This window comes from Scylla paramamosain, chromosome 49 (assembly GCF_035594125.1).
Source record: "Scylla paramamosain isolate STU-SP2022 chromosome 49, ASM3559412v1, whole genome shotgun sequence".
In the NCBI taxonomy this organism is placed as follows: domain Eukaryota; kingdom Metazoa; phylum Arthropoda; class Malacostraca; order Decapoda; family Portunidae; genus Scylla; species Scylla paramamosain.
Window position 1 is genome coordinate 2,495,001 of NC_087199.1, and position 22,032 is coordinate 2,517,032.

Here is a 22,032-nt window from a genome sequence, read left to right on the forward strand (position 1 = left end):
GAGAGAGAGAGAGAGAGAGAGAGAGAGAGAGAGAGAGAGAGAGAGAGAGAGAGAGAGAGAGAGAGAGAGAGAGAGAGAGAGAGAGAGTTTTGTTATTTTTTTAATAATTTCGTAGATTTTTGCTGTTTTGGTTTTATTTGTCAGAGAGAGAGAGAGAGAGAGAGAGAGAGAGAGAGAGAGAGAGAGAGAGAGAGAGAGAGAGGGAAACCTAAACACAAACACACACTTAGCTGTAATAATACACATCTACTTTACCGCAAGTCAGCCCAGTTTTCCTCAGCACTTCCTCTCTTTTCCAGCCGCGCGGGAGGGCAGAACACTCATAGCGCCTTTTTTTCTATCTGCACCGACATCTTGTGAGGGAGAGGGAGAGAGAGAGAGGGAGGGAGTCACAGAACTTGCCGTCTGTGAACGAGTAACAATGAAGAAATTACTGGCGGAGTCTCTCTCTCTCTCTCTATCTCAGCCACAATGGCAAGAAGTTCCGAAGCAAGCCCCAGTTATTCCAGTTATATAAGAAATTTTGCATTACCTGATATTGATAACATTAATTTTCACTCAAATTATTGTATATTTCATAAAAATATCGTACGAATTCCCAAATTATCGTATTATCGTATGAGTCCCATTGTACATCGTACACGGGCAAAAATTATTGTACTTGTACAATAATTATCGTACGTCTGGCAACGCTGCTATAGATGGTTCGGGATCACTCCAGGCCTTTGAATCAACAATTCCTGTAGAAGACAAACAGACAAAACATTTTTTTTTTTTTTTATGTACGAGGCACACTGGCCAATGGCAACAAAAATCCAATAATAAAAAAAGCCCACTGAGAAACCAGTCCCAGAAAAGGATCAGAAGCGGTAGTCAAATATTGAAGGATAAGTGCCTTGAAACCTCCCTCTTGAAGAAATTCAAGTCATATGAAGGTGGAAATATAGAAGCAGGCAGAGTTCCAGAGTTTACCAGAGAAAAGGATGAATGATTGAGAATACTGGTTAACTCTTCCATTAGAGACGCTTACAGAATAGTGGTGAGAGAGACAAGAAAGTGTTGTGCAGCGAGGCCGCGGGAGGAGAGGAGGCATGCAGTTAGCAAGATCAGAAGAGCAGTTAGCATGAAAATAGCGGTAAAAGACAGCTAGAGATGCAACACTGCGGCGATGAGAGAGAGAGAGAGAGAGAGAGAGAGAGAGAGAGAGAGAGAGAGAGAGAGAGAGAGAGAGAGAGAGAGAGAGAGAGAGGCTGAAGACAGTCAGTTAGAGGAGAGGAGTTGATGAGACGAAAAGCTTTTGATTCCATCCTGTCTGGCAGAGGGGTATGAGTGGAACACATCCCCCCTCCCCGCATGTAGAGCATACTCCATACATGGACGGATAATGCCCTTGTACAGTTAGCAGCTGGGGGATGAGAAAAACTGGCGGAGACGTCTCAGAACTTCATAGTAGCAGTTTTAGCTAGAGATGAGATGTGAAGTATCCAGTTTAGATTATAAGTAAAGGACAGACCGAGGATGTTCAGGGCAGAAGAGGGGGACAGTTGAGTGTCATTGAAGAAGAGGGGATAGTTGTCTGGAAGATTGTGTCGATTTGATAGATGGAGGAATTGAGTTTTTGAGGCATTGAGCAATACTAAGTTTGCTCTGCCCCAATCAGAAATTTTTGAGAGATCAGAAGTCAGGCGTTCTGTGGCTTCCCTGCATGAACTCTTTACTTCCTGAAGGGTTGGACGTCTATGAAAAGACGTGGAAAAGTGCAGGGTGGTATCATCAGCGTAGGAGTGGATAGGACAAGAAGTTTGGTTTAGAAGATCATTAATGAATAATAAGAGCCGGGAGTGAGGCTGGCAGGCTGGTTGGAATTGTTTCTCAGGTGTTTAATTCCTCGGCAGATGTCATTTTGTCACCAGTAAGCTCAGTAACAGGCGGTGGAGCAGTCGGTGGTGGATGCTGCTTCATCACCACTACTGGATGTGTATGTAACAGTATCTTGCGGAAGTGAACTCTGGAAAGCACAAAAAAAATCTTATCACTCAACTGTTAAGTTTATACTGAAACCATCAGTGAGTGAGTGTGCCATCAATGTCAAGGATAAAATGTTGAATTGATTATACAGTGACTATACTTTTAATCAGATTTTAAGCTTGCAAGACCAAAGAAAATAGGAAGGTTTGACTGCAACAAACTGAAATGGTCCTATATTTTCAGGGTCTTCTACATTTAGTGTTGTGGAGACCCTCATGCCGGGGACAAAGAAAATATAGGTAAATGTTGTGGCATGTTTTTGTTGACATGTTAAGCTTGTAAGAATATATATAGAGGATTAGACTGTCTAAAAGTGAAATTGTTCTGTTTTCATAGTTTTCTTAGTTACTTGGTGGTGTAGGGACTCCAACACTGGGTAAATTTAGGTTAAGTAAGGTAAATGAATGGTGTACCTCATTTTCATTTACATCTCCATCCTCCAGTAGCCTCACACAGACAGAGAGTTAACACGCACTGCGGAATCTTGCATATGACAGTGGAGGGACTTGTTACAATACACACAGAGGTCAGCCATGACACACGACAACTTGGTGCATACACAAGCACACTCCTGATGCTCATACACCAAGGTTCACCAGTGTCAGGACCAGGATGGCTACTCTTCCCGTCAACACTCCTAAGCTTGGGACGTAAAGAAAACGGTGGAGAACAGAACTCCACAATTATAATTAACAAAAACACAAACCCACAACCCAACAATAACAGAGATGTCTGGCAATATCACCAAGAGTCCTGGGGGAGTCTTTGGAGGCCGGCGTCCTGGCAGGCGTGGGAATGTCGCCTCAGCCAGCAGGGCTTGAACCAGGAACGAGTTGGGGCCGCAATCTTCACCGAAGCCTTCAGGAGTGGTAGAGAACAGCTGAACGGAGGTGTAGTCATGGCAAGTGTTGAGAGCTGTCTGCTGTCTGGTGTCTGCTGGCCTCCCATGTCAACTCCTGCAGAGTTTCACCTACCAAGGAGGGAGGGGGTGGTGACGAGGGCACTGGAGGCGTTGCTCTGAAGCGGTGACACTGTATCATGAGGAGTCAGCAGCCCGAGTCCCTTCTGCTTGAGGATTCGAGAGGAGGAAGAGAAACCTTGGGTGAGACACTCCGCCCTTAACGTGGAGGAAGGACGGTCATGCCTCCCTTTACCACAGTAGTTAAAGGAGTGCTTAAATGGCTGGCGATTCTCTCACAACTATACAGACACATTGAGTCACACTTGTACTGCCAACAAAACAGCTGTTGGGGCCACTACTACTACTACTACTACTACTATTACTACCACACCACCACCACCACCACCACCACCACCACATGCCAGGGTACAGCCACCTCAAAAGTGAATCTTCACATGCTTGGCAATGTCAGGCTTTGTCTTGAAACACTTGCCACAAACATCACACTTGAACTCCCTCAAGCCAGTGTGTCTGAAGGCGTGCCTGTTGAGAACAGCAATGGTAGGAAATCTTTTGCCACACTCTTCACACTCGTAATTCCTGACACCACTGTGAGTCAGGGTGTGTCTGGTGAGATCACACTTTGTGATAAATTTCTTTTCACACTCTTCACACTCATAATTCCTGGCACCAGTGTGTATCAGGATGTGTCTGGTGAGGTGAGACCTTGTGGTAAACTTCTTCCCACACTCTTTACACTCATGATTCCTGACACCAGTGTGTGTCAGGATGTGTATGGTGAGCTGAGACTTTGTGGTAAATTTCTTGCCACACAAGTCACACTCATAATTCTTGACACCATTGTGTGTCAGGGTGTGGTACCTCAGCCCTTTGTTACATTTAAAGGTTTTATCACACAGCTGACACTCAAACTTGGCCTCTCCTTTGTGGCCAGAGCTGCCTGCCTCCTGGTGATTCCTGCCACGCCTGCGCCTGCCCACACCTGACACAGACTGCTGCTGCTGGCCACTCATGCTGATGCCCGGCCTCACAGCCTCCACTGCAGTACACGCCACAGCCCGTCCTGCAGGGACCCTCACGGAAGCTGGCTGGAGTGGTGGGTGCCAGGCAGGGCGGCGGCCTGGACTCTGGCCTGGTCTGTGGAGCAGGGAGGGACAGGGGTTATGAGGGGGCTGAGTGGAGGGCAGTGGAGTCGCACAATGAAAGACATCCACACACCAACCCACCATCTCTTAGGTAAGGAAGTGTTTGGAAAGGTTGTACGAGTTGTAGAGGAGATGTAATAAGTTGAGGAGTGTTTGGAAAAGTTGTAGGGAGGTTGTACTTGGTTAGAGAGTGTTCACAAATGTTATAGACATTGTAGGTAGGTTGAACAGGGGTTGTAGTAAATTAGGTTGTGTTTGGATAGGTTATAGAGGTTGTAGGGAGATTGCAGAGGGGTTGTAGATCAGGCAGTGTTTGGAAAGATTATAGAGCTTGTAGAGAGACTTTAAAGGAGTTATAGTAGGTTAGGGAGAGTTAGGATAAGTTATAGAGGTTGTAGGGTGGTTGTAGACGGGTTGTAGTAGGTTAATCAGCGTTTGGAAAGGTTATAGAGGTTGTACTAGGTTAATCAGCGTTTGGAAAGGTTATAGAGGTTCCAGTGGGGTTGTAGATAAGTTGTACTAGGTTAGGCAATGTTTGAAAAGATTATAGAGGTTGCATTTAGGTTTGTCAACATCAGCCTTTCCTTCTTGCTGGAGGTTTGCCCGCATTCAGCCTGTTCATAAAAAGGGTGACTGTTCTAATCCCTCAAACTACCGTCCTATTGCTTTAATTTCCTGCCTATCTAAAGTTTTTGAATCTACTCTCAACAGGAAGATTCTTAAACATCTATCACTTCACAGCCTTCTATCTGATCACCAGTTCTGTCAAGGCCGCTCTACTGGTGATCTTCTGGCTTTCCTTACTGAGTCTTGGTCATCCTCTTTTAGAGATTTTGGTGAAACTTTTGCTGTTGCCTTGGACATATCAAAAGCTTTTGAGAGAGTCTGGCACAAAGCTTTGATTTCCAAACTACCCTCCTACGGCTTCTATCCTTCTCTCTGTAACTTCATCTCAGGTTTCCTTTCTGACCGTTCTATTGCTGCTGTGGTAGACGGTCACTGGTCTCCTAAATCTATTAACAGTGGTGTTCCTCAGGGTTCTGTCCTGTCACCCACTCTCTTCCTATTATTCATCAATGATCTTCTAAACCAAACTTCTTGTCCTATCCACTCCTACGCTGATGATACCACCCTGCATTTTTCCATGTCTTTTCATAGACGTCCAACCCTTCAGGAAGTAAACAGTTCACGCAGGGAAGCCACAGAATGACTGACATCTGATCTCTCAAAAATTTGTGATTGGGGCAGAGCAAATTTGGTATTGTTCAATGCCTCAAAAACTCAATTCCTCCATCTATCAACTCAACACAACCTTCCAGACAACTATCCTCTCTTCTTCAATGACACTCAACTGTCCCCCTCTTCTACCCTGAACATCCTTGGTCTGGCCTCTTCTTATAATCTAAACTGCAAACTTCACATCTCATCTCTAGCTAAAACAGCTTCTATGAAGTTAGGCATTCTGAGACGTCTCCGCCAGTTTTTCTCACTCCCCTCCAGCTGCTAACTCTGTACAAGGGACTTATCCGTCCATGTATGGATTATGCTTCACATGTCTGAGGGGGTTCCACTCATACCACTCTTCAATCAAAAGCTTTTCATCTCAACTCCTCTCCTCTAACTGACTGTCTTCAGCCTCTCTCTCATCACCGCAGTGTTGCATCTCTAGCTGTCTTCTACTGCTATTTTCATGCTAACTGCTCTTCTAGTCTTGCTAACTGCATGCCTCCCCTCCTCCTGCGGCCTCGCTGCACAAGACCTTTCTCTCACCCCTATTCTGTCCACCTCTCTAATGTAAGAGTTAACCAGTATTCTCAATCATTCATCCCTTTCTCTGATAAACTCTGGAACTCCCTGCCTGCTTCTGTATTTCCACCTTTCTATGACTTGAACTCCTTTAAGAGGGAAGTTTCAGCACACTTAACCTTCAATTTTTGACCACCACTTCGGACACTGTTCGGGGACTGACATCTCAGTGGGTTTTGTTTTGTTATTAGATTTTTGTTGCCCTTGGCTGGTGTCCTTCCTACATAAAAAAAAAAAAAAAGGAGAGTTCAATTGAGATCAGAAAGAGAGAAAGAGAGAGAGTTGAAGCATCTGTCACATCCGTCGTAACCAGCATCTCTTGACATGACGTGTGTGCTATATTCTGTCGTTTCATCATTAAAAAAAGAAAAGTGACTATCTGTTGTGTTACCTCCACTCACACATAAAGCCACACACATAAAGTGATTACCACCAAGACAGAGGGGACTGACGGGGATGATGCAGAGGCCAGGGCAGAGGAAGCCATCGGGAAGGAGGGGCACATACTTCCGGCTGTTCTGTCAAGGAGTGGCCATCGTGTTTTCGGACAATTTAGTACCAGAGAGACGTGCTACACATGATGCTTGTGATCCTGTGCGCTGAGAGCAGGGCACTGGCAACTCCACAACCATTTTAAATTGTTCGTGTTCATTTTAAAGAAATAAAGAAAATTGTCTGGATTGTTTAGCAAATCTTGGAATAAATGTCCACAGCTCCCAAATCCAGGTGTGGCAGCATTAAATTCCTGCCACACCCACACTCTTGTCTGACACCCACGACTACGGCGCCTCGGCTGCACCACACAGCCATTCCGTGATAGTCTACATCCACACTCATCAAAGGCAGCCTGGTGATTCTGACACTTTGACTCAGCCAGCAAAAAAAGCGATCAATTGATCGAGATGACAGGTGTGTCTCCTAACTTTTACTGGTCCTAACTCTCCACACCTGGTATTCTCGTGCTAATTATGGGTGTGTCTGGGTCTGTGTAGGCCTCTCACATACCTGTGTAGGACTAAATTCTGTCGGGCCACTCCACCGCCCCTCAGAAATACACACACTTGATCTTGATCTTGATGGTAAAGATGGCACAGGATCACTCCTGAGCCAGGCCTTTGTATCGGCAACTGTAGAAAGGGGAAAAAAAAAAAAGAAACGAACAGCATCCTCTATCCTAATTGTTCCTACATCTGGCACGCCACATTCTCTCCAGAAACTCTTTCACCGCCTCAATCATCATTTCATTCTCTACACAGTCCCAGCAACAACACCATCCATTCCTTTCCTGTCTTCTCCACTCTTTCATTCCTATCATGCCCTAACTCAGTCAGTATCACTTGCATCATCTCATTCCTGTCTCTGGCATACTTCACACACTCCAGCACCACATGTTCCACCGTCTCATCCTCTCCCATGTCACACATCTGGCACACTTTGCTGCGGGACTCAGACCACCTGTAACTCCTTGCATTCACATCCATACACTGTGCCCTCGCTCGGAAGAGAAGATCACCGCCCAGGCTTCCATCATACCACCTTTCATACCTCGGGGCCTCTTTCTCCTTGTACCATTCCAGGGTCTTCTTTCTTCCATTTCATTCTTCCATTCATTCAGTCCCACACATTTCACTTCTTTGTCTATCTCATTCTTCCATTTTCTCACATCCCATTCGGTTCTCACTCTGCCTCCTCTTGTTACCACCCATTCACGCTCATTTTGGTTCCTCCCAGCCATTCTTATCGCCCACACAACTTGCAATCCATTCCTGTCTGTCATTCTCATGCATCTCTTCCTCCATTTGCTTCCACTTTCATTCCACAGGTACACCTTCCTTGCTATTCTTGCATCATCCATTCTCTCAAGCCTAATCTTGTACATTAGTGTGGCTTTTGTGAGTCTTTCCCTAAAGGTGCTCCATCCCATGTCACCTCTCAAGGCTTCAACTGCTGTGCACCTCGGTGCACTCAGTGCCATCCTTGCTACTCTATTCTGGCCCACTTCTAACTTATCAATTTCACTTTCATTCCATGCAATCACATCCATACCATACATTATACTTGGCACAGCCACACTCTTCCACACTTCTCTCAACACATCACACTTACTTGCTCTCATCCTTGCCGCGCTACCATACTTATCTTTTCATTCTTTGCCTTTGCACATCCACTAGGACTCATCCACATCCTTAAGTACTTGTATTCTTGCACCTGTCTCAACTCATTCTCTCCAAGTCTCCATACCACATTACTTTCATCCTCTGACCTATTCACAATCATTACTTTGCTTTTCTCACTGCTAAACCTTACTCCAAAGTCTTTACCATAGCCATCCACTACATCCAACAAACTTTGAAGCTCATCTGCCGATTCACTCATAACAACTACATCATCTGCATAAAGGAGCACAAATACTTTATCATTCCCCACACTTACCCCTACATTCATTCTTCTCATCCTGGCTGCTAGCTCCTCTGTATACAGGCTAAAAAGGGTTGGTGACAATATACAGCCTTGCCTAACTCCTCTCTCACTCTTCACCCAGTCTGTTTCTGTCTCCTAGCCTGTATCTAGCTCTTGTGTCCACATACATACTTTGCACTATGTTAACTATCTTTGCACTCAATCCAATCTTTTCCAAAACTCTACCTAGCATTTCTCTGTTCACTCTATCATAAGCTTTCTGTATATCCAAAAAACCTAGGTACAATTTACCCCCATCCTTCTTTTTCTTCTCAATCATTTCATTCACCACAAACATATTATCCTCAGCTCTCCTATTCCCACGAAAACCATTCTGTTCTTCACCCAGCACTCCAGCTTTCTCAATCCATTTATGCAGTCTCTCATTCAACATTGCACTGAAAACTTTACCTATTGTATTCACTAATGCAATTGGCCTGTAGTTCTTCAGCTCATTCTTACTCTTAAATCCTCCCTTATGCAACAGACACACTCGGCTCTCATTCCACTTTCTTAGCACTCTCTCTTCATCCCACACTCGGTTGAATAACTCAGTCATTCTGTCTATCACTACCTCCCCACCATTCTTGTAGAACTCATAGGGTATATCATCTGGACCTGCTGTCTTGCCATTCTTCTGCCTTCTCACACACCTCTCCACTTCCTCCTTACTGATTCTTTCATCCAGTTCATCTGCATTCTTTCTTTCCAGTGTTACACATTCTTCTCTCACACTAAACATCTCACCTACCCCACCTACTTCTTCCCAGAACCCTTTGATTGCCTCCCTGATTCCCTCCTTCTCTGTTATAACTACACCCTCCACTTTTAGACTCTCCACGCCAACACTGCCTCACATATTCTCACCTCTCATGGACTTGTACCATTCACGGCCACCTTCCATACCTTTCTCCCTTAAAGATTGAATCACGCTCCTTTCACTCTTCACTTTAGCATTCATTATCATTCGTCTTGTCAACCACTGCTGCTTCACATACGCTGCCCATGCATTCTGATACTCATTCTCTGCCTCATCGCTTTCATGCCTCTTTTTCCTCAGCCATCTACACTGTCTACTCATTCTCTTTCGCTCCTTCCTAGCCGCTCTGATTTCATCATTCCACCATGGTTTACATACATTCTTTCTTCTACCTACTCTCACAAACCCTATCTGGTTCTCAGCAGCACCCCTCACGTCCTCAACCAGTTTCTCATTCAGATGCTCCACGTCATGCACACTTACATCGTCCCAGCTTCTCTCACTCAGATCAACCTAAAAGTTCTCCCACCCTACATCTCTCAGTCTCCACTTCTTTTTCTTACTTGCCAGTTTCACTTCATTCCCACCCTGCATCAAGCACTCCACCACCAGCATGTTGTGATCGGACACAATATCAACCAAACCATCCTCATCTATCCACATGTGAGGCACAATTTCACGCATTCTTCCATTCACCAACATGTAGTCAATTGCCGATTCCTGTTCTCTTGCACTCCAAGTCACACGCCCCTCAGCCAAAGTAACATTCAGATTTTCCAGCTCCAGTTCATCAACAAACTCTCCAAGCATTTCACCATTCCTGTTCACCTGTTCCCCCAGTATTCCCACATGTGCATTCATGTCACCCATAATTAGCACTCTCTCCTCTCCATGCTCTCTCACAACTTTCTTAAGTATGTCATACTTCCTCCTATTTTCCCTCTCTGCTCTTTCACCCATGACAGTCATGTACGCTACCACCAGTACCACCTTCTCTGGTCTGCTACGACCATCCATGCATTCCACTCTTACTGCAAGCACATCCTCACTACTTGTACACTCCCCCACATCAATCTCCTCTACTTTCAGTCCTCTTTCTTTCTTGTAGAGTAGGGCTACGCCTCCTCCCAGTGTTTCCTGTGCCTTACGCCCCTTTCCAATCATAACATACTCGCATCCCTCCATTCGTACATCATCTCTCAGGTGAGTCTCAGTGAGCCCGACTAAGTCGAACCTCCACTCCCTGAGCTCCTTGCATACATCCTCAAACTTGCCCACACCCCATCCTCTCACATTCATACAGCCAATCTTCACACATTTACTTGCCTGGTTAGTCTCTTTTCTTCCATGTTCGCTGACATCAGTGGGTCCTCCTCATCATGCCTCGTCCACACAACACACCTGCCTCGCCCTCATCCACTCAGCCAGTCGACGTCCTAGCCTCTCATTCCCGTTGTGGTTGAAGTGGACCGCGTCTCTCCCGAAGAATTTGTCCTGGTCGAGGATCCCATCCATGTCTAGGAAGCTCACGTTGCCCTTCTTCTCTGCCATCCATTCCATTTTGACCTTCATGAGTTCCATGCATATCTTGCAGTTCTGACCTTCTCGTACTGCACTCCTTCCCGTGGGCACCGCAGGACCCCCACCACAGCCACACACATCTTTTCTTCTGCTGCCCTCACTGCTTCTATCACTTCCTTTACTGTGTCTTCAGCACCTGCCTCTACTAAGTTGTTGCCTCCTCCTTGGACAACTAGCAGGCTTCTCTCTTCCATTTCTTGCACTTCTTCCTTGACTTTCCTCTTGACGTCTTGGATCTTAGCACCTCCCATGCTGGTGCACTCAATTTCCCTTCTCACAAAGTCGGGAGTCTTCCTTACCATGCTGTCTCCAATGACACATACTGGGGCTTTCTTGATTACCATTCTCTTCTTCCTTGGGCGTCTGTCTGTTCTGGCCACTTCCACCACTTCTTGCTGGTCTTTTCTCTCTTCAGCCTTCGTCATCTGTGCTTCTGCCTCTTTCATCAGGTTTTCTGTCTGGGTGCTCTGCTCCACTCTCTCTTCTTTTTCCTCATCCTGGTTCCTCCACTCATTGAGGCTCTTGCTCAGGCATTCCCTGCAGAGGAACACCAGAAGCTTGAACCCTAACGCCTTCATGTTGGCCTCCCTCATGCCCACACAGGCTACATGGAACCACGCCATGCATCTCTCGCATGCCACAGCCCTTTGCCTGTTCGCCACACTCTCCTCGCATGAACCACAAACATTTTGTGGTTGCTTGGTGATCTTGTTCTTGAACTTTGAGGAGGCTCAAGATTCCTTCCAAGCCAGGCCTTTGCGTCGTCACTCATGTAGGGTAAAAAAAAAAAAAAAAAACAAAGAACGACAAACAGAAAACGGCATATAGAGTCATACAGCATCTATCACACCACTAGCTCCTACATCTAGTGCGCCACATTTTCTCCACGAACTCTTTCACTGCATCAATCATCCTTTCATTCGTTTCTCCACACAGTCCCAGCAGCAACACCATGCATTCCATTCCTGTCTTCAATCTAACATTGTCATGGGACAAAATAGCAATAATAAAAAAATAAATAAATAAAAAAAAAAAAAAAAAAAAAAGGACCCAGCTCCGTCCCCTGGAGCTTGTTCAGAATGAAGCCATGAGAATAATTTTGGTATGCCCAAGGACTGCTCGGATTGAGGTCCTCAGAGCTGAACTGCACCTGCCGAGTATTATGTGTAGGATACAGGAAATTACTTGTCGTCCTGTTGGTGGGATGCTGTGCACGCGCTCCTACTCTCTGAAGGGATCACTGACCCCCCCTGTATCGCGATCCTCGGACTCCTACAACTCCATACCTCAGGAAGATCTTGGGAGTTCTTACAAGTGAAGGTATAGCCGAGGCCTGTATTAACGTTGTTGTGTCACCGCTCCAACCCGTTTGGAACACCCACCGTGTCAGTGTTGATATTCACTCACTGCATCAGCCCAAGAGGGACTGGCCCCCTCATGTGCTGCAAGACATGTTTATGACTAAATTGTGCAAGTACCCCCATGTTCAGGCAATTCATGTTTATTGTGATGGACCAGTCAATGGCAGCAGGTCCGGATGTGGGCTGTTCATCCGCGACTACATTTCTGCCAATCACCACACTGACACTGAGGTTTCCAGGCGGCTCCCTGCACACATGTCCTCCACTAGGCCAGAACTGTATGCTGTTCTGGAGGCGCTCCATATTGTAGCGCCTCTCCGTAAGGATGTATACTTCTTTGTTGACAGTCAGGCTGCACTGTATGCTCTCCAGTCTACCTCCCCCATGGACTGTGATCTAGTTAATAAATGTCTTGATCTCATCCACGCCCTAGAAGGTGCTGGTGCCACGGTTCACTTCACCTGGATAGCCTCTCATGTGGGTATCCCGCTTAATGAAGAGGCAGACCGCCTTGCTTCAGGACGACACAGTGGACCCTGGCGCTGAGTACACTCTGGGCTATGTTAAGAGTAGCATTAAGGACTTTGTACATAGTAGCATTAGTGATCAGTTGGAGCTTTGTTGCCATAGGGGCAGTGGCAGTAGTCTTCACTATGTACGTGTCTCCCAGAGCTGTGCTTACACCTATGGGAGACACACTGCATCACATGATAGGGTGGCAATGAGGCTCAGATTAGGCTATAAATACTTTTTGGGAAGTCAGTGCTTCTCCTGGCGTGTGCTGTGTGCTGTGTGCTGCACCAAGGGGACACACTCTGTGTCATTATGTCACGGAATGTCCTCTCATTGATAAATTTAGACAGCAAGGTCAACATGACTTGTATACCCTTACTGACCATTTCTTAGATCAGCCATTCTAAGGGATATACTCAAGAAATATCCTACGTTTGCTCCCAGACTGTAGAATATTCATGCAATAAGGCGTGCAACATCTGTATTTACTTATTTACTTATATTCTTGTAAATTTTTATATTTTTGATACTCTACCCTTAAGTCTTTGCCCAGGGGGTGGGCGGCAAGGTCTGTCCTCCTCCTTTGTTGTATTTCATTATCAATGCAACAATAAATGTATCAATCAATCAATCAATCAGTACTACCCAAATAATAATAATCGCATGAAATAAAATATAAATTAAAGGAACAGCCATGAATAAAAAAAAATAAATAAATGAATAAATAAAATGACTTACCTCTTGGTCACATAAAGAAAATTTTGCATATACTTTTGGAATCAGTAAAACTTTAGAACAAGAAAATTAAATGAAATTGTAAGCTACAAATTATTGTATTAGTTGTTATGTTTGGACGTGGTGTGGCGTGATATCCCTTGGTTTACAAATCAACTGAAAATAACCATATTGCTGGGTTTTCCTGGGCCAGTCACATGAAAAATCCCAGACACAAAACATTGTAGGTTAAGAGAAAATATGCTAGAACTGATGTTAATAGATATTTTGAGAGAAGTTATTTATTAATATTTATATCCAAAAATTATTAATAATTAATAGACAATGTTAGAATCCAGGAGTGTGAATGACCATTAGCAAAAATGTTCAAGAATAATTTGTGCATGTAGAATGGGTCTAAATTATTAATGATATTGGAAAATTAAGTGTTTTAGTACAGGCGGAGGGCTAGTTTTAGGGGTGTACCACGTCTGTGTGCCTCGTGCAAGTTTTCAGCGTCAGAATGAAACTGACATCGTTGTCCATAGGTATGTTCGTCAGGATTGTTTAAAGGTGGCTCGTATGAAAATAACCATTTTTGTATGTAGCTGCACCGGCAGGTCTTCATTAGCTCTGAGGTGATCTGTTTTACTGATCACACCCATCATCGCAGGGTCGAGAAAAGGCAGTTCTCTCTCTCTGACATTTATTGATAAGGTAAGCATGACTGTAAGAACAGCGAACAAGTTCTCGGTCTCAGTTTCTTATAAAATAACATTATTCACTGATATTAAACACTTCCAACATATTACAGTATTCATTAACAGTACGTGCAATCAACTTGGCACTATGACAAACAGTTTTTACTACAAAATTAAAGTATTTACCTCGGTCACCTTCTTGCCTGTCTGAGCGCGACTTGGCCGTGAATGACGCCCACAGGCGACCAGTGGGTTAACCACACTCTACTAACAAGTGAGCATCGTCTTGGTGCTTCATATAGCATTGAGTACTGGTTCTTCATGCAAGTAGAAAATTATTGAACATTTCACTTACAGTTACTGAGGAATAATGATGTGGGGCAAATACACTTTACGTACAGTAACATTGTATCTACATGTATTAATTATTTCTATCAGAGCTTAACTGACATCGTTGTTCACAGAGAGAAGGATATAAAATTCCCTTTGCCAGTTTAATATATATATATATATATATATATATATATATATATATATATATATATATATATATATATATATATATATATATATATATATATATATATATATATATATATATATATATATATATATATAAATACACACACACAAAATTTTGAAAGTAAACAAACTAGGGTAAATTGTTCTTTGATAAGGTATGAGTGAAACACCAGTGATACACACACAAATGAATGTGCCACCTACACAATCAGGAAGTTTTCTACCTACAATTAAGGTGAACCCCTGAGGCGCCAATCAAGTGCTATAACACTTGATTAGTTATCATTGCTCACGGTACAGGAGGTAACAAAACTCAAAGCTAACACAACTAATTTCTGGAAATATCATTGTGAATAAGAGAGAAAAATGATATAAAAATTTTATTAGTTATTTAGAAACTAATTTCAATAAAACTCAATCTGGTTGTCATGGAGTTTTCCAGTGCCTTACAGACCTCCAGCTACAACGCTGCCATATAAAGCAAGGTTAAGTTATTTGCCAGAAACCATCACTGGTGGCATATAATTTTTTCCTTATATACATTAAATAACAGCTGAATCAAAACTAAATTAAACAATAAACTAAATCAAAGTAAAGTACATCAATACCAACTTTGAATAAATACCCCAAATTCAATTAAAAGTTTTAATTAAAAAACAGAAAGAGGAAGAGAGACATCAATCAAAAACAATAACCCCCGCACCCTGTGACAGCCTGTCCCAATTCTCTCAGCACCACTTGCATCATCTCATTCCTGTCTCTGGCATACTTCACACACTCCACCACCACATGCTTCACTGCCTCATCCTCTCCCATGTCACACATCTGGCACACTTAGCTGCAGGACTCAGACCACCTGTAACTCCTTGTGTTCACATCCATACAGTGACCTCACACAATGACACCAAGATCTTTTTCTTTATCGGTGCTTGACAGTGGCACGTTATTCATTACATTTCTCGCATGAACATTGTTGCTTCCAATGTGTAGAATTTTACACTTTTCTATATTGAATCACATCTGCCATTTTTCTGCCCTGCTTGTTAGTTTATTGAGGTCACACTGCAGTTCCTGCCACTGTGACACAGACGTTACTCTACTTGTTATTTTGGTGTCGTCTGCAAATTTACTTACTTTGCAATTTACCCCTTCATCAATATCATTAATGTACATTATAAAAAGTACTGGTCCTAATACAGAGCCTTGAGGAATGCTGCTATTTACCTTATGCCACTCTGACTCTTTTCCATTAATCACAACACACTGTTTTCTGTCAGAGAGCCAGTCTCTCAGCCATTTCAGGGTGTTTCTAGCAATGCCGTGAGCTTTTACTTTACTGATGAGTCTCTTATGGGGAACAGTGTCGAAAGCTTTCTGGAAATCAAGGTAGATAATATCAACAGCTTTTGTCCCGTCATCTGAGTTAAATACTTCATAAAAGAAGTCTAGTAAGTTTGTTAAGCAGGAACACTTGGTTCTGAAACTGTGTTGCGAATCCTTTATGATTTTCTTCTAAATATTTAACAATTTTATCTCTGATTATTGTTTCATCATCTGCAATCTTGCATATGAGAGTGGAGGGACTTGTTACAATACACACACAGAGGTCAGCCATGACACACGACAACTTGGTGCATACACAAACACACTCCTGATGCTCATACACCAAGGTTCACCATACAGACACATTTATTGAGCCACACTTGTACTGCCAACAAAACAGCTGTTGGGGCCACTACTACTACTACTACTACTACTACTATTACTACCACACTACCACCACCACCACCACATGCCACAGTACAGCCACCTCAAAAGTGGATCTTCACATGCTTGGCAATGTCAGGCTTTGTCTTGAAACACTTGCCACAAACATCACACTTGAACTCCCTCAAGCCAGTGTGTCTGAAGGCGTGCCTGTTGAGAACAGCAATGGTAGGAAATCTTTTGCCACACTCTTCACACTCGTAATTCTTGACACCACTGTGAGTCAGGGTGTGTGTGATGAGTTTACACTTCTTGGTAAATTTCTTGCCACACTCCTTACACTCATGATTCATGACACCAGTGTGTGTTAGGATGTGTGCAGTAAGATTACCCTTAGAGGTAAATTTCTTCCCACACTCCTCACACTCATATTTCCTGATACCAGTGTGGGTGTGTGTCAGCGTGTGTGTGGTGAGGTTATTCTTTGTGGTAAATTTCTTCCCACACAACTCACACTCATGATTCCTGACATCACTGTGTGTCAGGATGTGTCTGGTGAGGATAGACTTTGAAGTAAATTTCTTGTCACACTCCTCACACTCATGATGCCTGACACCAGTGTGTGTCAGGGTGTGTGTTGCGAGGTGGGACTTTCTGGTAAATTTCTTGCCACACTCCTCACACTCATGATTCCTGACACCAGTGTGTGTCAGGGTGTGTGTGGTGAGGTTATTCTTTGTAGTAAATTTCTTGCCACACTCTTCACATTCATGATTCCTGGCACCAGTGTGTGTCAGGAAGTGTGTGGTGAGGTGAGACTTTCTGGTAAATTTCTTCCCACACTCCTCACACTCATAATTCCTGACACCAGTGTGTGTCAGGATGTGTCTGGTGAGGGAAGACATTCTGGTAAATTTCTTGCCACACTTCTCACACTCATGATTCCTGACACCACTGTGTGTCAAGGCATGGTAACTCAGCCCATTTCTACATTTAAAAGTTTTATCACACAGCTGACACTCAAACTTGGCCTCTCCTCTGTGGCCGGAGCTACCTGCCTCCTGGTGATTCCTGCCACCACATCTGTGCCTCTCCACACCTGAGGCAGACTGCTGCTGCTGCTGCTGCTGGCCACTCATGCTGCTGCCTGGCCTCACAGCCTCCACTGCAGCACTGCTCCTGGCAGCACACGCCACAGCCCGTCCTGCAGGGACCCACGAGGAAGCTGGCTGGAGTGGTGGGTGCCAGGCAGGGCGGCGGCCTGGACTCTGGCCTGGTCTGTGGAGCAGGGAGGGACAGGGGTTATGAGGGGGCTGAGTGGAGGGCAGTGGAGTCGCACAATGAAAGACATCCACACACCAACCCACTATCTCTTAGGTAAGGAAATGTTTGGAAAGGTTGTAGGAGTTGTAGAGGAGATGTAATAAGTTGAGGAGTGTTTGGAAAAGTTGTAGGGAGGTTGTACTTGGTTAGGGAGTGTTCACAAATGTTACAGAGCAGGAGTTCTCAACCTTTTGGAAGCTGAGCCACCCAAAGCTGGTTCAGTGCAGTTGGGGATCCCCCTCTTCCCTGCGCCACCCACTCAATCCCCTCCCCAAGTATGCCACCATAGATAGATAGAATCCCTAATGCAAGAGTTAGCCAGTATTCTCAATCTTTCACCACTATTCTGTCCACCTCCCTGATGCAAGAATTAACCAGTATTCTCAATCTTTCACCGCTATTCTGTCCACCTCCCTAATGCAAGAGTTAACCAGTATTCTCAATCTTTCACCACTATTCTGTCTACCTCCCTAATGCAATCTTTCACCACTATTCTGTCCACCTCCCTGATGCAAGAGTTAACCAGTATTCTCAATCTTTTACCACTATTCTGCCCACCTCCCTAATGCAAGAATTAACCAATATTCTCAATCTTTCACTACTATTCTGTCCACTTCCTTAATGCAAGAGTTAACCAGTATTCTCAGTCTTTCACCACTATTCTGTTCACCTCCCTAATGCAAGAGTTAACCAGTATTCTCAATCTTTCACCACTATTTTGTCCACCTCCCTAATGCAAGAGTTAACCAGTATTCTCAATCTTTCACTGCTATTCTGTCCTCCTCCCTAATGCAAGAGTTAACCAGTATTCTCAATCTTTCACCACTATTCTGTCCACCTCCCTAATGCAAGAGTTAACCAGTATTCTCAATCTTTCACCACTATTCTGTCCACCTCCCTAATGCAAGAGTTAACCAGTATTCTCAATCTTTCACCACTATTCTGTCCACCTCCCTAATGCAAGAGTTAACCAGTATTCTCAATCTTTCACCACTATTCTGTCCACCTCCCTAATGCAAGAGTTAACCAGTATTCTCAATCTTTCACCACTATTCTGTCCACCTCCCTGATGCAAGAGTTAACCAGTATTCTCAATCTTTCACCGCTATTCTGTCCACCTCCTTAATGCAAGAGTTAACCAGTATTCTCAGTCTTTCACCACTATTCTGTCCACCTCCCTAATGCAAGAGTTAACCAGTATTCTCAATCTCTCATCTCTTCTGTCCACCTCCCTAATCGGTGGGGACGAGGAGTACAGGCATCACTTGAAAGAGGCATAACTCAATTCATTCAGTGCATGTACCACACAAAAACAAGGGTCACATCACAAAATTGTTGTGTGAAACTGAAACTTCACCTAAATTTCTTCCCACGCTCTTCACACTCATCATTTTTAGGACCAGTGTGTGTCAGGGTGTGTCTGGTGAGGTCACACTTTGTGGCAAGTCCCCACACAGACGACCCCAGACCCCCACACACAACCTCAGGGCCCCAGACCATCCACGTACCACTCCAGCCCCACCCAGACCCCACCAGACCATCCACAGACCCCAGACCATCCAAGCACCACCCCAGCCCCACACAGACCCCAGACATCCACACACATCCCACGGGCCGCGGTGAGGTGACTCCCCCCCCACCACCCAAGCCATTCCCCCCGATGACACCCCCGCACAGCTGACCTGACCTCCCCTCCCCACGCACACCTGCCCATAGACGTGGCACACACCTGCATGACCCATGCAAAGGTTGAAAAAAAAAAAAGCGATCAATTGATTGAGATGACAGGTGTGTCTCCTAACTTCTACTGGTCCTAACTCTCCACACCTGGTATTCTCGTGCTAATTACAGGTGTGTGTGTGGGTCTGTGTAGGCCTCTCACGTACCTGTGTAGGACTAAATTCACGATGTAACAGCAGGTAGGGCAGGACACACAAAAACACAAACACAGGGTCGCTTACGCTTAGTTACAAACCAACCAGCGTTGCCAGATTGTTTTGGCCATATTATCGTACTACACACGTTGAAATTATTGTACTTCTGGTAAAATTATCGTACATATGTAATTATTCCAAATATTATGCAAAACTGCCACTTTCCAAATACAGCAGAATTTAGGTTAAATATAATATATATATATATATATATATATATATATATATATATATAGAGAGAGAGAGAGAGAGAGAGAGAGAGAGAGAGAGAGAGAGAGAGAGAGAGAGAGAGAGAGAGAGAGAGAGAGAGAGAGAGAGAGAGAGAGAGAGAGATGTGTGATGAAAAACAGGTAACAGTAATTCCATGATGCATAATGTCAAATATTTCATCAAAACTCGCTTACTTTTGTCCGCTTCAGTTGTCCGCGATCACAGCCACACTAGCGCACCACCTCTACGCCTGCTCACAACACACTATATAGCACGTAGCAACCTCGCGGCGGCGGCCCAGCGTTGCCAGATTGTTTTGGTCATATTATCGTACTACACAGGTTGAAATTATTGTACTTCTGACAACAGCATTTCCTTCAACCACTCTTACCATGATGCATAAATTCTGAGAGACCGATATATCTGTGGATTCATCCACAAGAATGGTGAACTTGTTCTGCTTCAAGATGTTAATGAGCTCTTGTTTGTGAGAGTGTGCCATAACATTACCACACACTCTTTGACATTTTGTTCTTTTCATTTTCAATTCCTTTGCAATAGCGGAGTCAGAGAAGCAACCTTTCAGGACTTCACACAGATGATCGGCCACACGGAAACTTATATTGTGTTCCACCATAAATGCAGTAAGCCTTATTTCAGCAGCCTTAACACAGTCACTTTTACTGGTTTCATTATCACCACGTGCACTTGTAAATGACTCCATCAGTTTTTTGGATGAGGATGGCGCACACATTTTCTTGTGCTTTGCAGTGTTTTCGTGCAACTTGAGAGTTGTGAGCTGGGCGGTTATTTCAACACTGCAAATAAGGCACATGGCCTTACAAGCATCCTTCTGTGCAGGCCCCGCCCACGGAAACTGTTTGTCCCACTCGGGCCTATATTTCTGTTTCCGTCTCGCTTTTTTCGGCACTGCACCACATTCCTCCTCTCTCTCCTTTCCTTTCTCTTCAGACATTTTTAACGAAAACTGAAAGTCCTGTCCTGCGTCGCGACGCGCGAGACTGACGACTGACTGACGACTACGAGACTATGGGACGGGGACTCGGGGAGCGGACGGACTGGTCGCAGACAAGAACGAGACCTGTTGTTCACCAGTATGGTCAGACTTGTCTCGTAAGCAAAGCAATACATCTGCCACTTTCAGGTTTTTATTTTGTTATTCAAATTTATATAAAAAATTTTGCATTACCTTTTTTTTTTTTTTATGTAAGAAGGACACTGGCCAAGGGCAACAAAAATCTAATAAAAAAAAAATGCCCACTGAAATGCCAGTCCCACAAAAGGGTCAAAGTAGTGGTCAAAAATTGATGGATAAGTGTCTTGAAACCTCCCTCTTGAAGGAATTCAAGTCATAGGAAGGTGGAAATACAGAAGCAGGCAGGGAGTTCCAGAGTTTACCAGAGAAAGGGATGAATGATTGAGAATACTGGTTAACTCTTGCGTTAGAGAAGTGGACAGAATAGGGGTGAGAGAAAGAAGAAAGTCTTGTGCAGCGAGGCCGCGGAAGGAGGGGAGGCATGCAGTTAGCAAGATCAGAAGAGCAGTTAGCATGAAAATAGCGGTAGAAGACAGCTAGATATGCAACATTGCGGCGGTGAGAGAGAGGCTGAAGACAGTCAGTTAGAGGAGAGGAGTTGATGAGACGAAAAGCTTTTGATTCCACCCTGTCTAGAAGAGCAGTATGAGTGGAAACCCCCCAGGCCTGATATTGATAACATTAATTTTCACTCAAATTATTGTATATTTCATAAAAATATCGTACGAATTCCCAAATTATCGTATTATCGTACGAGTCCCATTGTACATCGTACACGGGCAAAAATTATTGTACTTGTACAATAATTATCGTACGTCTGCAACGCTGAAACCAACCGACAAAAGGAAAACGGAAGGGTACACTGAGACAAACTGAGATTTTGCTATATTTTCATGATTCTTTCTGTTATTTAGTGGTGTACAGACAGTCATGCTAAACAGAAATAAGGGCAAACTGATAAAGTAATGGTGTGCTGTATTTTTGTTCAGAGTTTATACTTGTAAACTTGAAAATAATTAAAAATATGGAAGGTTAGACTGAAAACTAAAATGGCGTTGCATTTTCATGATTTTTTTCTATGATTTAGTAGTATAGAGACCGTCAAACTAACCGGGAATAAGGATAACGAGCCGAATTAAATATATACAGTGATTTTATTCATATCATAAGCTTGAATCACAAAACATTATGAAAATACGGAGGGTTGGACTATGGCAAATTGAAACGGTAGTACTTTTCATGAATTTCATCTGTATTTTGTGGTGCTCTGCACACTTTCACGCATGCT

The 22,032-nt window shown here is 44.0% G+C and overlaps 2 protein-coding genes across 6 annotated transcripts; both read right to left on the bottom strand.

The window, feature by feature from the left end:
- Window positions 1-2,433: 2,433 nt before the first annotated feature.
- LOC135095609 (gastrula zinc finger protein XlCGF67.1-like) lies at window positions 2,434-11,679 on the bottom strand. Of its 2 annotated transcripts, none has more exons than XM_063996542.1 (2): window positions 6,907-11,679; window positions 2,434-4,087 (listed from the first exon to the last, which is right to left on the bottom strand). In XM_063996542.1, exons 1-2 carry the CDS (start codon window positions 7,065-7,067, stop codon window positions 3,367-3,369), a joined length of 882 nt encoding a protein of 293 aa, XP_063852612.1. In that variant the 5' UTR covers window positions 7,068-11,679; the 3' UTR covers window positions 2,434-3,366. The 2 variants fall into 2 exon arrangements, with proteins under 2 accessions (XP_063852612.1, XP_063852613.1); XM_063996543.1 differs by lacking the exon at window positions 6,907-11,679 and adding an exon at window positions 6,332-6,897.
- Window positions 11,680-14,883: 3,204 nt separating this feature from the next.
- On the bottom strand, window positions 14,884-20,802 carry LOC135095606 (zinc finger protein 431-like). Of its 4 annotated transcripts, none has more exons than XM_063996538.1 (2): window positions 20,079-20,802; window positions 14,884-17,498 (listed from the first exon to the last, which is right to left on the bottom strand). In XM_063996538.1, exon 2 carries the CDS (start codon window positions 17,357-17,359, stop codon window positions 16,325-16,327), a length of 1,035 nt encoding a protein of 344 aa, XP_063852608.1. In that variant the 5' UTR covers window positions 17,360-17,498; window positions 20,079-20,802; the 3' UTR covers window positions 14,884-16,324. The 4 variants fall into 4 exon arrangements, with proteins under 4 accessions (XP_063852608.1, XP_063852606.1, XP_063852607.1 ...); XM_063996536.1 differs by having other exon boundaries at window positions 19,882-20,801; XM_063996537.1 differs by lacking the exon at window positions 20,079-20,802 and adding an exon at window positions 19,430-19,560.
- Window positions 20,803-22,032: the final 1,230 nt, after the last annotated feature.